Below are 14,310 nucleotides of genomic sequence, written 5' to 3'. Positions count from 1 at the left end.
GAATGTTTTACTAAGAGAATTGTATTTTGACTAAAGGCAATTGCTAGGCTTTCTCAATGAGATGTTCTCATGAGATTTAAAAATGTAGGGAAATCCATGGAATGTCTTGTGTTGCTGCTGGGCTATCTTGCAAGTGCACTCTGCATATCTTTGGGTGAAAGCTATTCTTAATGTTATGTTAATTTCTATAGAGACAAGCCTTTTAGAACTAATACTCTAAAAGCTTTTACTGATGTTATCACTATTCAAGTTATTTTGTATTTTGAATAATTTGCTACCTGACTTGTGACTCATAGATGTAAATTAACTGTTATCCCGAAACATGAAAACATAGTGAAACAAAAGTAATAATTAACACCTTCCTTACCTCAAGGACCGGGAATAGATTATATCACATCAATCACCCTGAGAACTGTTACAATTCCTCTCCCTGAAAATAGGTATAAAACTTGCCTGCTGAAGTGGCTCGGGGCTCTTGGCCATTTCCTTGCCTTGGGCCCGCTCGCGAGTGTAATAAACTTTTCTTTGTTTTACTCTGAGTCTAGAATTCTGTTGGTGCGTCCTCAGTCAACATTTGGAGGTTCCACCGAGATCCCGCACGAGACGCACGCCTGATGCTTGGTAAGTGAAACTGGCGGTGGCTGTCAGGCAGGGACGTGAGTCCCTCCTGGCTGCGACCGACAGACGTGTCAGGGGGTCGCAGGCCACGACTCCGGGGGACGCCCTGGAGTGTGAGGACGACCAAGGACGCTTGGAAGTCCATCTGCTGTCTCAGACAGAATCTGTAGATTTGTTGCCAGTTTCCAACCGAGCTCGTAGGTCCGGACCGTTAGATTTATTTTTAGTTTTATTTTGCCGTTCGCGGCGCAGCCGGCTTTGTCTGTTTGTTTCTGTTTGTTTTTGTCAGTGTCTTATTTGTTGCCTTCTTTCTGTCTTTTTATCTCTTTGAAATTAAAATGGGACAAGGAGCTTCCACCCCACTGTCCCTGACTCTGTCTCATTGGTCTGAGGTTAATGCCCGAGCTCATAATCTGTCTCTTCTTGTTAAGAAGCGCAAGTGGCAAACTTTCTGTACCTCCGAGTGGCCCACCTTAGGAGTAGGTTGGCCGACCACTGGAACCTTCCACAAAGACACCATAAAGGCGGTTAAAGCAGTCGTCTTCAGTCCAGGACCTCATGGCCGTCTGGATCAGCAGCCTTATATTTGGGTTTGGGAAGACCTGACCGACAACCCTCCTCCTTGGATCCAGCCTTTCCTTCCTCCCCCTGCACCCTCCCTCCCAACAACCCTCTCCACCACTCCGGGCACTCCCAGACCTGCTCCAACTCATCCAGACCTCTCCTCTATGCTTCCACTCAAACCTTCGGAGCCAACGGCGCCTACTTCATCCCTGTATCCTCCCCTTCCCTCCTCTGTTCTCCCTGAATCTCAAACTGACCTTATTCTTCTTGATTCGGGACTCCCGCCTCCCTATCCCAGGGATGTCCCTGCCGGTGCTGCTGGTTCCCAGCCTGAGGCCCCACATCAGAACGAACGGGGACCATCAGGAGAGGGTCCAGCCCAAGGTACCCGGAGCCGGAGAGCACAAACCTCGGATGACGTGGCCGTCACCCTGCCCCTTCGGCCTTTCGGACCTCCTGTCCCTGGCGGTCAAGGGGGAGACATGCTGGTACTTCAGTATTGGCCCTTCTCCTCCTCAGACCTATATAATTGGAAAAACAATAATCCACCTTTTTCAGAGGACCCTGTCAAACTTACTGACCTTCTCGAGTCTCTTATGTTTTCCCATCAGCCCACTTGGGATGACTGCCAGCAGCTCTTAGGTATCCTCTTCACCTCCGAAGAAAGAGAACGAATTCTCCTCGAGGCCAGGAAATTGGTTCCTGGACCTGATGGTCGTCCTACTCAACTCCCCAACCTTATAAATGAGAATTTTCCCCTAAGGCGGCCTAACTGGGACCCTAATACGCCTGAAGGTAGGCGGCAACTCTTACTCTATCGCCAGACTCTGATGATGGGTCTCCGAGCGGCGGCGAGACGCCCCACTAATTTGGCTAAGGTAAGAGAAATAATTCAAGGGTCAGAGGAATCCCCATCCAGATTCCTAGAGAGACTAATGGAAGCCTATAGGAGGTACACCCCTTTCGACCCTGAGTCTGAAGATCAGAAAGGGGCACTGGCTATGGCTTTTATAGGACAGTCAGCTACTGATATTCAGAGGAAACTCCAGAGGATGGATGGGTTACAGGACATGGCTCTGAGAGATTTAGTCAAGGAAGCTGAGAAAGTGTTCTATAAAAGAGAGACAGCAGAGGAAAAGGAGCAAAGATTAGAAAAAGAACGTGAGGAGCAGGAAAATAAGCTAGATAAACGGAGAAATAAAGAGTTAACAAAGATTTTGGCTACCGTAGTAGGGAAACAAGATAGAAAAGGAAAGCATAGTACCTCGGGCCCAAACCAAAAACCAAAATTAGGACCTAACCAGTGTGCCTACTGTAAAGAAGAAGGACACTGGGTCAGGGATTGCCCTAAGAAGAACAAAAAGAAGACTGAGGAAATCCTTGCCCTAGGAGATTAGGGGCGTCGGAGTTCGGACCCCCTCCCCGAACTCAGGGTAACATTCAATGTGGAGGGGACACCAATCGACTTTGAGGTGGATACAGGAGCGGTTTACTCCGCCTTGCAGAACCCGCTGGGCCCCCTCTCAAACAAAAAATCCCTGGTTCAGGGGGCAAATGGATGCCAGCATAGATCATGGACAACTAAAAGGACAATGGACCTGGGGAGGGGAAAAGTACAGCACTCCTTTCTGGTCATACCAGAATGCCCTGCCCCGCTGCTGGGGAGGGATTTGCTTACCAAGTTAGGGGCAAGTATTGACTTCAAGCCCCAGGGACCAGAAGTAAGATTCAGTAACCCTCTTGTCAGTCAGCCTGTTGTGACCATGCTGACCTTGTCTGCTGAAGATGAGTATAAACTGTATGAGACCCCTGCCCCCGGACCCCATTCAACAGAGGACAGGTGGCTTCAGAGCTTCCCAGAGGCCTGGGCAGAAACGGCAGGGCCAGGATTAGCAGTACAAAGGCCTCCGGTGGTAGTATACCTAAAGCCCTCCGCTACCCCCGTAAGGGTCAAACAATACTACATGAGTAAAGAGGCCCGAGAAGGCATTAGGCCTCACCTCAAGAGGCTACTAGGACAGGGGATCCTGAGGCCTTGTCAATCAGAATGGAACACCCCCCTGCTACCAGTGAAGAAACCAGGGACAGGGGACTATAGACCAGTCCAGGATTTGAGAGAGGTTAACAGTCGAGTAATGGACATACATCCAACGGTCCCAAACCCTTACAACCTCCTCAGTACCCTCAGTCCTGACAGGAAGTGGTATACAGTACTGGACCTGAAAGATGCCTTCTTCTGCTTGCGCCTGCATGAGGACTGCCAACCCCTGTTTGCTTTCGAATGGACGGACCCTGAGAATGGACTCAGTGGACAGCTCACCTGGACTCGGCTACCCCAGGGCTTCAAGAACTCTCCCACCATCTTTGACGAAGCGCTGCACCAGGATTTGAGTGCTTACCGAGCCTCCACCCCTGAGGTAACTCTGTTGCAGTATGTTGATGATCTATTACTTGCAGCCGCCACCAGAGAGCAGTGCAAACAAGGAACTGAAAAACTGCTTGCCGAACTGGCCAAACTGGGATACCGGGCATCCGCCAAAAAGGCCCAGATCTGCCAACCCGAAGTCACCTTCCTGGGCTACTCTCTCCGAGACGGTAAGAGATGGCTAACTGAGGCGAGGAAAAAGACTGTTACTCAAATCCCGCCTCCAAAAAATCGGAAGGGCCTCAGGGAATTCTTAGGCACAGCAGGTTTTTGCAGACTATGGATACCTGGCTTTGCCGCACAAGCTGCCCCTCTATACCCCTTGTTAAAGGATGGAACTGAATATACCTGGGGAGATGAACAGCAAAAGGCCTTTGACCAAATCAAGAGGGCACTGTTGTCAGCCCCGGCCTTGGCACTCCCCAACATAGAGAAGCCTTTCACTCTCTATGTAGACGAGAAGGAAGGGATAGCTAAAGGAGTATTGACTCAGTCTCTGGGACCCTGGAAACGGCCAGTAGCCTATCTTTCTAAGAGGTTAGATGCAGTCGCAAAAGGGTGGCCAGGGTGCCTACGGGTGATTGCCGCTGTGGCCCTCCTAGTCAAAGACGCTGACAAACTGACTCTGGGCCAGAAATTGACTGTTGTCGCCCCCCAGGCCCTGGAAAGCATAATAAGACAACCTCCAGACCGCTGGTTAACTAATGTCCGCATTACTCATTACCAAAGCCTCCTGTTAGATAAAGACAGGATCACCTTTGGCTCTCCAACTGTTTTGAACCCAGCCACCCTGCTACCCAGGGAGGAGGGGGGAACTGTCCATCATCAGTGCAGGGATATCCTAGCCGAGGAAGCTGGGATCCGGAAAGACTTGCGGGACACACCATTGCCACAATCTGACTTAATTTGGTATACTGATGGGAGCAGTTTTCTGTATGAAGGAGAACGCCGAGCTGGGGCTGCAGTGGTAGACAAGGAAAAAGTAATCTGGTCAGAGAGACTTGCCCCAGGAACCTCAGCTCAAAAGGCAGAACTAATAGCTCTAACAAAGGCTTTGGAACTAGCTAGTGGTAAACGGGCCACCGTCTACACGGACAGCAGGTACGCATTTGCTACTGCACATGTGCATGGGGCAATTTACAAAGAAAGGGGCCTGCTTACATCAGCAGGCAAAGACATTAAACACAAACAAGAAATCCTAGCCCTCTTAGATGCTATCATGCTCCCACGGGAGCTAGCCATTGTCCATTGCCCTGGGCACCAGAAAGGGCAAGACCCAGTAGCAAAAGGCAACAGGAGGGCGGATGAAGAGGCTCGAGCGGTAGCCATGAGGACTGCCTCCAACATCCTCACTATAGAAGCAGAGCCATCCCCCACCCTGACCCACTTAGAGGAACCTGAGGATGTTCGGAAGTTCCTCCAGATGGCCCACCATCTTACCCACCTTGGGACTGACAAACTGGTACAACTGCTTCAAGATGATAAAACATTGACTACCCCCGAGAAGAGGCAAATAGCAAAGGAAATAGTCAAAGCTTGTAAGGCCTGCCAAATGGTGAATGCCTACCCAACAAAAGGAACCAGTGGAACCCGTCTCCGAGGCACCAGACCAGGCCAATATTGGGAAGTAGACTTCACTGAGGTAAAACCTGCCAAATATGGACTAAGGTATCTCTTAGTTTTTGTAGACACCTTTTCAGGATGGGTAGAAGCCTTCCCTACCAAGCATGAGACGGCGGCGGTGGTAATTAAGAAGATTATGGAAGAAATCTTTCCTAGATTTGGCCTTCCAAAGGTAATAGGGTCTGATAACGGACCGGCGTTTGTGGCCCAGGTAAGCCAGGGGGTAGCCAAAATATTGGGGATTGATTGGAAACTACATTGTGCTTATAGACCCCAAAGTTCAGGACAGGTAGAGAGAATGAATAGAACAATTAAAGAGACCTTAACTAAATTAGTCATAGAGACTGGCCATAGAGATTGGGTAATGCTCCTACCATATGCTCTTTTCCGGGCTCGGAATACCCCTTCTGCTAAAACTAACCTAACCCCCTTTGAAATACTTTTTGGAACCCCTCCGCCTATTCGAGATTTATCCCCCTCTGACTTAAATATCCCAAATACCCCTTTGTCCATTAGGTTACAGGCCCTGACCAGAGTACAACATTGCCTATGGAAGCAGTTGTCTGACCTTTACCAGCCGGCAGGAGACGGGGCCCCACATCACTACCAAGTCGGGGACTTCGTCTACGTCCGGAGACACCAACACCGGACCCTCGAACCCCGCTGGAAAGGACCCTACCAAGTCCTCCTCATCACACCCACTGCTGTAAAGGTCGATGGCATCGCTGCTTGGATCCATACTTCACACCTCAAGCCTGCTCCTGCTCCTGATGACCAGTGGACAGTGGAGAAAACAGATAATCCCCTCAAGCTGCGTGTCCGCCGCCCCAACAAATCCCCACCAACCGACCCGGCAGACATGGCAGGTGATATCGGGGACCAGTGACATGGTATGGGAAGTGACTTCCAATGACCATCCCCCCTGGACTTGGTGGCCATCCCTGTATCCAGACCTCTGTCAGCTTGCGGCAGGGCTGGAAACTTGGGACATCCCGACCACGGACCCTGCTAGACCCCTTCTTTGTAATTCTGGGACATGCGCCTGCCCGACTGGTGGGATAGGGGGCTGGGGCTATGGGTGCTCCCACCCACAGCTCCGCGCAGAACTCAAAGCATCTGACTTTTATGTCTGCCCCCGGGACAGTCGTGATAGGGACACGGCTTGGAGATGCGGGGGACTGGAAGTCTTCTACTGTAAGGCTTGGGGTTGTGAGACTACCGGGACAACTTACTGGAGGCCCACATCCTCCTGGGATTGGATCAGGGTAACGCGAGTAGCCCGGGAGGGGGCAGGAATTCGGGACTCCCGCTGCTCTGGGAATGAGGCCTCTGGCTTCTCTGCACGGAGGCCAGGGACCTGGACTGGTAGTGGGCCATGTACAAATTTCACCTGTAACCCACTGAATATTACCTTTACCCACCATGGAAGAAGGCAGGATAATGCATGGCTAAAAGGCAGGCAGTGGGGCTTAAGAATGTATGTGTCAGGATCTGATGCTGGATTGACGTTCAAAATTAAACTCCAGATAGGCACCGCTGGAGGCAGCCCATTAGGACCTAACAAAGTACTGGCTGACCAAAGGGCCCCAAGGCCTAGCAAGCCCCTTTCAGTCCCGGTGCAAGCTACTCCATCCCCGAGAGATACAGTCAGCAGCCCAGCCAGTGTCAGTAGTACACCCCTGTCACAAACCACGTCAGGTTCAACCACGGGGCAGCGATTATTAGATCTAATAAAAGGTGGTTTTGAAGCTTTAAATAGCACCCACCCCAACCTTACTGACTCCTGCTGGATATGCTTGCAGGCAGGGCCTCCCTATTATGAAGGGGTCGCAGTCAATGGGAGCTACTATGAGAACAAAAGCCCTTCCCAGTGTAATTGGGGCAGGCGTCACATGCTTACCCTCCCAGAAGTGAATGGACAGGGGATATGCCTGGGGACCCCGTCTGCTTCAGACAAGGCCCGATGCCTGCAGACTATTTCAATTTCTCCTAACAGTTCCTATTTGATCCCTGAGAAAGGAACTCGGTGGGCATGCAGAACGGGCCTGACTCCCTGTGTGTCCACTCAGGCCTTTAACAACTCTCAAGATTTTTGTGTAATGGTTAGGGTTTTCCCCCGCCTTATATATCATGGAAATGAGGACTTTGAAGAGGCGGTTGAAGGGCGGACCAGGTATAGAAGAGAGCCTGTCACACTCACCCTAGCAGTACTGCTGGGAGCCGGGGTATTGGCAGGAGTGGGAACAGGAGCTGCTGCCCTAGTTGAAGGGCCCAAACAAATGGCCTCGCTAGAGTCTGCTATTACCCAGGATTTAAGGGCTGTAGAGCAGTCAATAGAAGCTTTAGAAAAGTCACTGACCTCCCTCTCTGAGGTCGTGTTGCAAAACCGACGAGGCTTAGACTTGTTATTTTTAAAAGAAGGTGGTTTATGTGCTGCTTTAAAAGAAGAATGCTGTTTCTATGCCGACCACACTGGAGTAGTTAGGGACTCCATGAATAAGCTGAAAGAAAGACTAAAGGCTAGGGAAAAGAGACTACAAGATCAGCAGGGATGGTTTGAAGGGTGGTATGCCAAAGCACCCTGGTTGACTACCCTCATCTCCACCTTAGCAGGACCCCTTATAGTGCTATTGCTAGTTATCACCATTGGACCGTGTGTCCTGAATAGACTCACCACCTTCCTGCAGGGGCAAATAGGAGCAGTAAAACTCATGATTATGAGACAACATTATGAGAAATGAGAACAGAACTCAGATCTCTAGGATTAGAGATATGCAACAAAGAAAGGGGGGAATGTAACAGTGGATTCCGTCTGATCTTTTTCGTCTGATTTTTGCTTAACTCATCTTGGCTTGTAAAACAATAACTGGCCCACCCGGCCCCTAGATGTTTGCCCAGGCTCCTTGAAGAAGCCGCAGGCATCCGGTGTTTGATTAAGGGCTTATCGGAAAGGCAAGGCCGCAAGCATCTGAGGCAATCAATTGTTGCATTCGCCGGGTAAAATAGACACTGGAGACGTTTAGAGAGTTTAAACAAAGTTTTATAGAAAAGTGAGCTCAGGTGACGGTCACCAGTCACACCGAGCACCTACAATTTAGGGGTTTTTATAGCGTAGTCAGCAAGAAAAGAATGTTTTACTAAAGAATTGTATTTTGACTAAAGGCAATTGCTAGGCTTTCTCAATGAGATGTTCTCATGAGATTTAAAAATGTAGGGAAATCCATGGAATGTCTTGTGTTGCTGCTGGGCTATCTTGCAAGTGCACTCTGCATATCTTTGGGTGAAAGCTATTCTTAATGTTATGTTAATTTCTATAGAGACAAGCCTTTTAGAACTAATACTCTAAAAGCTTTTACTGATGTTATCACTATTCAAGTTATTTTGTATTTTGAATAATTTGCTACCTGACTTGTGACTCATAGATGTAAATTAACTGTTATCCCGAAACATGAAAACATAGTGAAACAAAAGTAATAATTAACACCTTCCTTACCTCAAGGACCGGGAATAGATTATATCACATCAATCACCCTGAGAACTGTTAACAATTCCTCTCCCTGAAAATAGGTATAAAACTTGCCTGCTGAAGTGGCTCGGGGCTCTTGGCCATTTCCTTGCCTTGGGCCCGCTCGCGAGTGTAATAAACTTTTCTTTGTTTTACTCTGAGTCTAGAATTCTGTTGGTGCGTCCTCAGTCAACAGGAGAAAGACAAGAAGCATCAACTTGTAGTTGTGGCACTGTTAGTTGTTCATCGATTGCTTCCTTCTCATAGGTGCTTTGACCAGGGGCTCCAGTTGAGCCAGTGACCCTTTGATCAAGCCCACAACCCTTTGCTCAGGCCAGCCACCTTGGGGTTTGGAACCTGGGTACTCAGTGTCCCAGGTCAACACTCTATCCACTGTGCCACCACTTGGTTAGGTGGAAACTTTAATTCAGTGGTTCTCAAACTTTTTGAGGTTGGGGTACATTTAAAATCCTACAAAATAATTGTAGGCACACTATATACAGATTTCTGAGACATATGTTATAATAATTAAGTCAAATATTAAAAAAAAATAAAGTCCAAGCGTGCTTTTATGGTAATTAAATTAAATAAATATGACAAAATTAAATTTATTCTGACATTAAAAAACATTTTTACATTTTTTAAGTTATGCTTTTTAGAATTTGTAAAAAAGAGGGGTTAAAAAATAAAGAAACAATAAAAAAGTTATCTTTTTATATATATATAGATACATTCTTAGTAAGATTTAGTAAATTTGGCAGGTCCCGGAGTGAATGTGTTAAATTTTTTCATTCTTGTGTTTATGAGAAACATGAGCCTGATGTGTCCTAGCGATTTCTTCAATATTTGGGCATATATTTCAAAGGTAAACTCTCATTTCCTCGTCAATACGTTGAAGAATTCCTCTCTTTTTACTCTTAATTGTGTTGAGGGTAGAAAATCCTAATTCACATAAATAGGATGTTGAAAATTTACTACAATTTCAAAGATGTAGTAAATTTGATGTTGAACAATTACTAAAATGTTCAAAGCTTTTTTAGATATTGCCACATATTCTTCTTTTATAGAAATCCAAAAGGCTTCAAGAGACAATTTCTTATGTTTAATTATCAATCCACGATCAGTAGGTATAGCTGCCAGTTCTTCTTCTTCTGTTAATGTTAAACCAAAATCACTTGAAGCTTCAATGAATGGGTTTCTAATCCAATCGTATTGTTCAGTGTTAAGTGATGGAAAATCCTATAAATTAAATGCTGCCTGTCAGCCTTCAAAGTCCTATTTTATTTACACTTAACTTTTGCTCACTTCCAGAATCAGATTCTTCAATATCATGCTTCTTTTTGAAAAATCTATCCATTTTATTTGGGTGTATTTATCTAAAAATAGTATAATGATGTGTTAATAATAAATATAATAATAACGTGTTAACAAAGAGAGCAGTATTTCCGTAATGAAATGGTATAATAGAGTAACTATATTTATTTTTATATCTGGGCACATGCTGCAAACCAGCACAGCTAGTAATTCCAGGTCTTTAGTGGGAATGGTGCGGAATTAAGAAAATACTGGATCTGTGGGCCCTGTAATTGCTGCTGGCAAAAACAAAGCGTGCCCAAAAACTGCATCTTGCTTTATTTATAGGGCAAAGTGAGGCCATTAGCAAATCAACATATCATCTTAACTTTACACCAAACAAAAGATAGAAGAAACTTGCCTCCAGTCTTTCTGGGGAACATGGGGGGTAGTATAAACAATACAGCACCACAGCTTAACAGCCTTTTGCAATATAATCAGGCAAGTGAGACGGAGAGTTGGGCAGACTGTCAGTTTACAGCCATTCCCAACACCTCTGTCCCCCAAAAATCTAAATTCCAAAAACCCTGTTGGTTTTTTGGTCCCCAACAGGCACATATTTCTCTGAAATACCATAGGGCACACCTGGAAATCTTCTAGGGCACACCAGTCCACCCTGGCGCACACTTTGAGAACCACTGCCTTAATTAAATATGGTGGTACTATGTTGATATGACCATTGTGTCAATAATGGCATGTAACTCTTATGACTGGAGATGTCTGTCAAAAGAAAAATATTCCTGATCGAAGAAAACTGAGTAACCCTCCAATAAGATCTCCTGTGAACACATTTGGGTTTTTCAGTATTCTTTCATAAAAAGTCTTAAGTCAAAGCATTATCATAGAAAATCAGCTAGTCATTAGTTACCCAGAAAGTGATCAGCTTTCAAAATGACCTCTTTAAGGCTTCTGGAGATTGAATTCAGGCAACTAGGCTGCTGTGGCTATCTTAGGTCTGTTTTTAATTATTAGCCTTTGTCCAAACAGCTGTCAGATCTCATAAAAGATCTGTGTTTAGCCAGGTAAGTGGCTTTGATTTTAAAGAAAAATTTTAAAAAGGTATTTTTCCTTTTCACCAACTAAGTAGAAATTGTGAGGATAAAACGAGACTATACATGTGAAAATGGTTTGAGAGTAAAAGTTGAATATCAACATTATTTCAAGGAATATCTTATCAATAATATAGGCTTTCTATATTTCCTGAAGATTCACATTTTAAAAACCCAGAAGTTATGGTTTAGATTTGAATTCTTCATCTCTTTTAATTCATCTTGCAAAATGTTCTCAAGCTAAGTGAGCTTCAAGTAAGAAATCTGAATATGGACTAAAACTGAGAACTACAATTGATATAGCAAATGTCAAGTTCATGATGCCAGGTTTAGGAAAATCTAAGAATAACAGACCTATATTGATGTTGTCCCATTAAAAGTTTCAACCTACATTTAAGAGAAGACAAAAAGAGCTGATCCATTTTTATGTTTGTAAGGTATTTTTCCCCGCCGAGAAGGAAGGAACAGGTCTTGGAGCCACCAAGTGTGGTAAGTTCAAAAGGCTTTATTCAGTACAAAGCATTTCCCGGACGAGACTCACTGGCCTGTATGATGGAGGTCAGGAAAAATCGCCCAAGGAGAGAACGCGTGGGTATATTTAAAAAAAGGGGTCCCTCTAGGGAAGTCGGGCTAATATGATGTAGAGAAATCTTACTGGCTGACAAGTCAGTCGCTTTTTTTCCAAGGAGTCCTAGGAAGTTTCTTTTGGCGCTCTTGGCTGTGGGCGGTCCTAGCCAAAGTTCACGGGCCTGGGTTTCCCACATGACTATCCCTCTATCCTCCGACCTTACAATGTTCATTACAGAAGAAAATGACATATGTGGTCTCATGTGCAGGAGGGATCAGAACTGAGGAGATCCCTTCCCCGCTCTGTGAACAAGCACAGGGCTTTCAAAAGTCTTAAGTCTCTGATAATTGTTGTTCCCTCAGTCTTAGAGCACCTCCTATCTCTGTACCTTCTTTAATTTTTCACATCAAAGATAACACATGTGTCTTCTTGTATCACATCTTAGGGTCACCCGTCAACACCTATGCCAATAAAAAAATAAAACAAGCAAAAGGAACTGGAAAAGTGGTGTTTTATGAAAATTTGGTCCTTCTGTCTGATACATTAAGTTCAGTTCTGATTTCCTTAAGACCTTGAGTTCATGAGCATGTTTGTTTCCATGACTGCGACAGACCATGCCATGTAATGAGACTTGTGCTTTTAAGGTCAGAAACTCTGGAGCTGAAAAGAGCAACACTGAATTTAAACTCCAGGTTGTCTCTGCAGAACAACAAACAAAGTCGAGAAGCCCATTTACAACAGGATCTGCACTGGTTAATGACTGTGCCCAGCTGACACGTGAGTCACGACCATCTTTTGGAGGACTTAATTTATGTTGGCTGCTTTGGCTTCCTCATTTTGTACATATTAGGCCCAGAGAATGCAAGGAGTTTGCTGGCTGAGCAAGTTTACCCATTCTGTTTTCTAACCGAGCTCTTTTCCACTAAGTTATGTTTGGAGACAAATATCCCTCAGTAGACTTTGCTGCCAACGCAACACACAGTTCAATTAAACCCGAAACAAATCCTCTCTAAAAATGCACTGTGCACTGTATGGAAACAGAATCTGGCTGACTTTGAAATAGAGGTATCAAAACTTACTATCTCAACTTATGGTAAGATCTAGAACTACTCATCCTTCTTTGTGTGTACAATGCATGAGAAGAGGCCAATGGGACAAGGTGGAGGGCTTACTGACACCACTCCAAGCAACATGAGATATTTATTATCCCTATTTAGTGATGAGGGAAACTGACAATCATGGGAGTAAAATAACCTGGCCACGTTCAAATACTAAATGGTAGAGCAATAATTTAAAACCAAGTTTCACAATACAAAGATGATTGTGTTATGTTGGTGTATTGCTTTTATCCCAACAAATTGACCAACTATTAACTGTCACCAAAGTGTAAACTATTAAGTTAGATAAAATGCATTAGTTTATGTATTAAAAGTTAAGAAAAACACATAAATTAAGGTCCAGATTAATGAATGACTTATCAAAATCATACACTTAATGGAGTTTTCTGATTAGTAACAAACCTCGAACACTGTATTTTAACATTCTTTGGAAGTTAAATTTGTTCATAACATGTAGAAACCCTTGACTTTTCTTATTTAATTTCCTTATGTATATTTTTACCAGAGAAAGATAACATTAGATGTATCCTATGGAAATGAAGTACATACTGAGTTAATTAGAGTTCTTAGGTAAGAATGGGCAGAAATACAGACTAAGTTAATTAGGGCTCTTAGGTAAGAATGCGCAAGACAAAAAAATAAGAGGAAGAGTAACAGAACCACTACACCATCTAGTGATGAAACTCTTACTTTGCAAGAAAACCACAGGATACATTTCTTTTTGCAAATCAGTCCATGCCTGAAGAATATTTATAAAATCAGCCAAAAGAAAAACGGCTGATAATGAACAATGGAAAATTAAGGGCATATAAACATGAACAGTGGAACAGGACAGATTCTTAAGATTCCATTGTGAACCCAAATTCTACTCCTCAAAACTCTGCCATAAGTCCTGTTTACTTTTCTTTACAGTATATCCTAAAACTCTAGGTACCACTTTATGAATTAATGGTTGAACTTCAAAACAGAGAGTCACAAGTACCTATTCAGTAAGTCTGACTGGGACTTACTGAATAGGTACACCATCATAAAGCCCAGTGAAAAATCTGATTATCTTTCTACTAGATCACCTTTCCCTCTATTCTTCTTTTACACAGGTGGCAATAAACAGAGAATTCAATGCTCAGCAAGTATCAAAATACCCAGCTAGATGGCCTATTATAAAAACATTACAAAACTATTACTTCAAGAGCCAAAGGTAACAGAATCAAAATAGAAAATTTATTTTTAATTTTAAGATTTATATTTTGTTCAAGAACTTTTACAGACTTGGTCAGAAAGGAAGTATGTTTAATAATTTTATAATACTATGGTTGTAACTGTTACCCAGAAAAGAAAGGAAATACATTGGCCTGACCAGTGGTGACACGGTGGATAGAGCTCTGACTTGGGATGCTGAGGTCCCAGGTTTGAAACCCCAAGGTCATCAGCTTGAGCATGGAATCATTCAGCTTGAGCATGGGCTCACTAGCTTGAGCATGGGATCA

At 44.5% G+C, this 14,310-nt stretch overlaps 2 protein-coding genes across 2 annotated transcripts; both read left to right on the top strand.

The window, feature by feature from the left end:
* Positions 1-1,346: 1,346 nt before the first annotated feature.
* Positions 1,347-6,988, top strand: LOC136398388 (uncharacterized). Its single transcript, XM_066372683.1, has 3 exons — positions 1,347-2,516; positions 2,580-5,249; positions 5,747-6,988. Exons 1-3 carry the CDS (start codon positions 1,347-1,349, stop codon positions 5,795-5,797), a joined length of 3,891 nt encoding a protein of 1,296 aa, XP_066228780.1. The 3' UTR covers positions 5,798-6,988.
* On the top strand, positions 5,947-7,971 carry ERVFRD-1 (endogenous retrovirus group FRD member 1, envelope). Its single transcript, XM_066372682.1, has one exon. The coding sequence runs from the start codon at positions 5,947-5,949 to the stop codon at positions 7,969-7,971; it is 2,025 nt and encodes a 674-aa protein (XP_066228779.1).
* The last annotated feature ends 6,339 nt before the right edge of the window (positions 7,972-14,310 follow it).

This window comes from Saccopteryx leptura, chromosome 3 (genome assembly GCF_036850995.1).
Source record: "Saccopteryx leptura isolate mSacLep1 chromosome 3, mSacLep1_pri_phased_curated, whole genome shotgun sequence".
NCBI classification, from domain to species: Eukaryota; Metazoa; Chordata; class Mammalia; order Chiroptera; family Emballonuridae; genus Saccopteryx; species Saccopteryx leptura.
This window is presented reverse-complemented; position numbering and strand designations above follow the sequence as displayed.

What these genes read in the sequence shown, in the direction of transcription:
- ERVFRD-1 (XM_066372682.1), top strand. Translation starts at nt 5,947, where the DNA reads ATGGCATCGCTGCTTGGATCCATACTTCACACCTCAAGCCTGCTCCTG.
- LOC136398388 (XM_066372683.1), top strand. Translation starts at nt 1,347, where the DNA reads ATGCTTCCACTCAAACCTTCGGAGCCAACGGCGCCTACTTCATCCCTG. An exon ending in GTAAAGAAGAAGGACACTGG is followed by an intron (nt 2,517 to 2,579) that starts GTCAGGGATTGC and finishes CTAGGAGATTAG; the next exon opens with GGGCGTCGGAGTTCGGACCC. An exon ending in GGGAAGTAGACTTCACTGAG is followed by an intron (nt 5,250 to 5,746) that starts GTAAAACCTGCC and finishes TTTGTCCATTAG; the next exon opens with GTTACAGGCCCTGACCAGAG.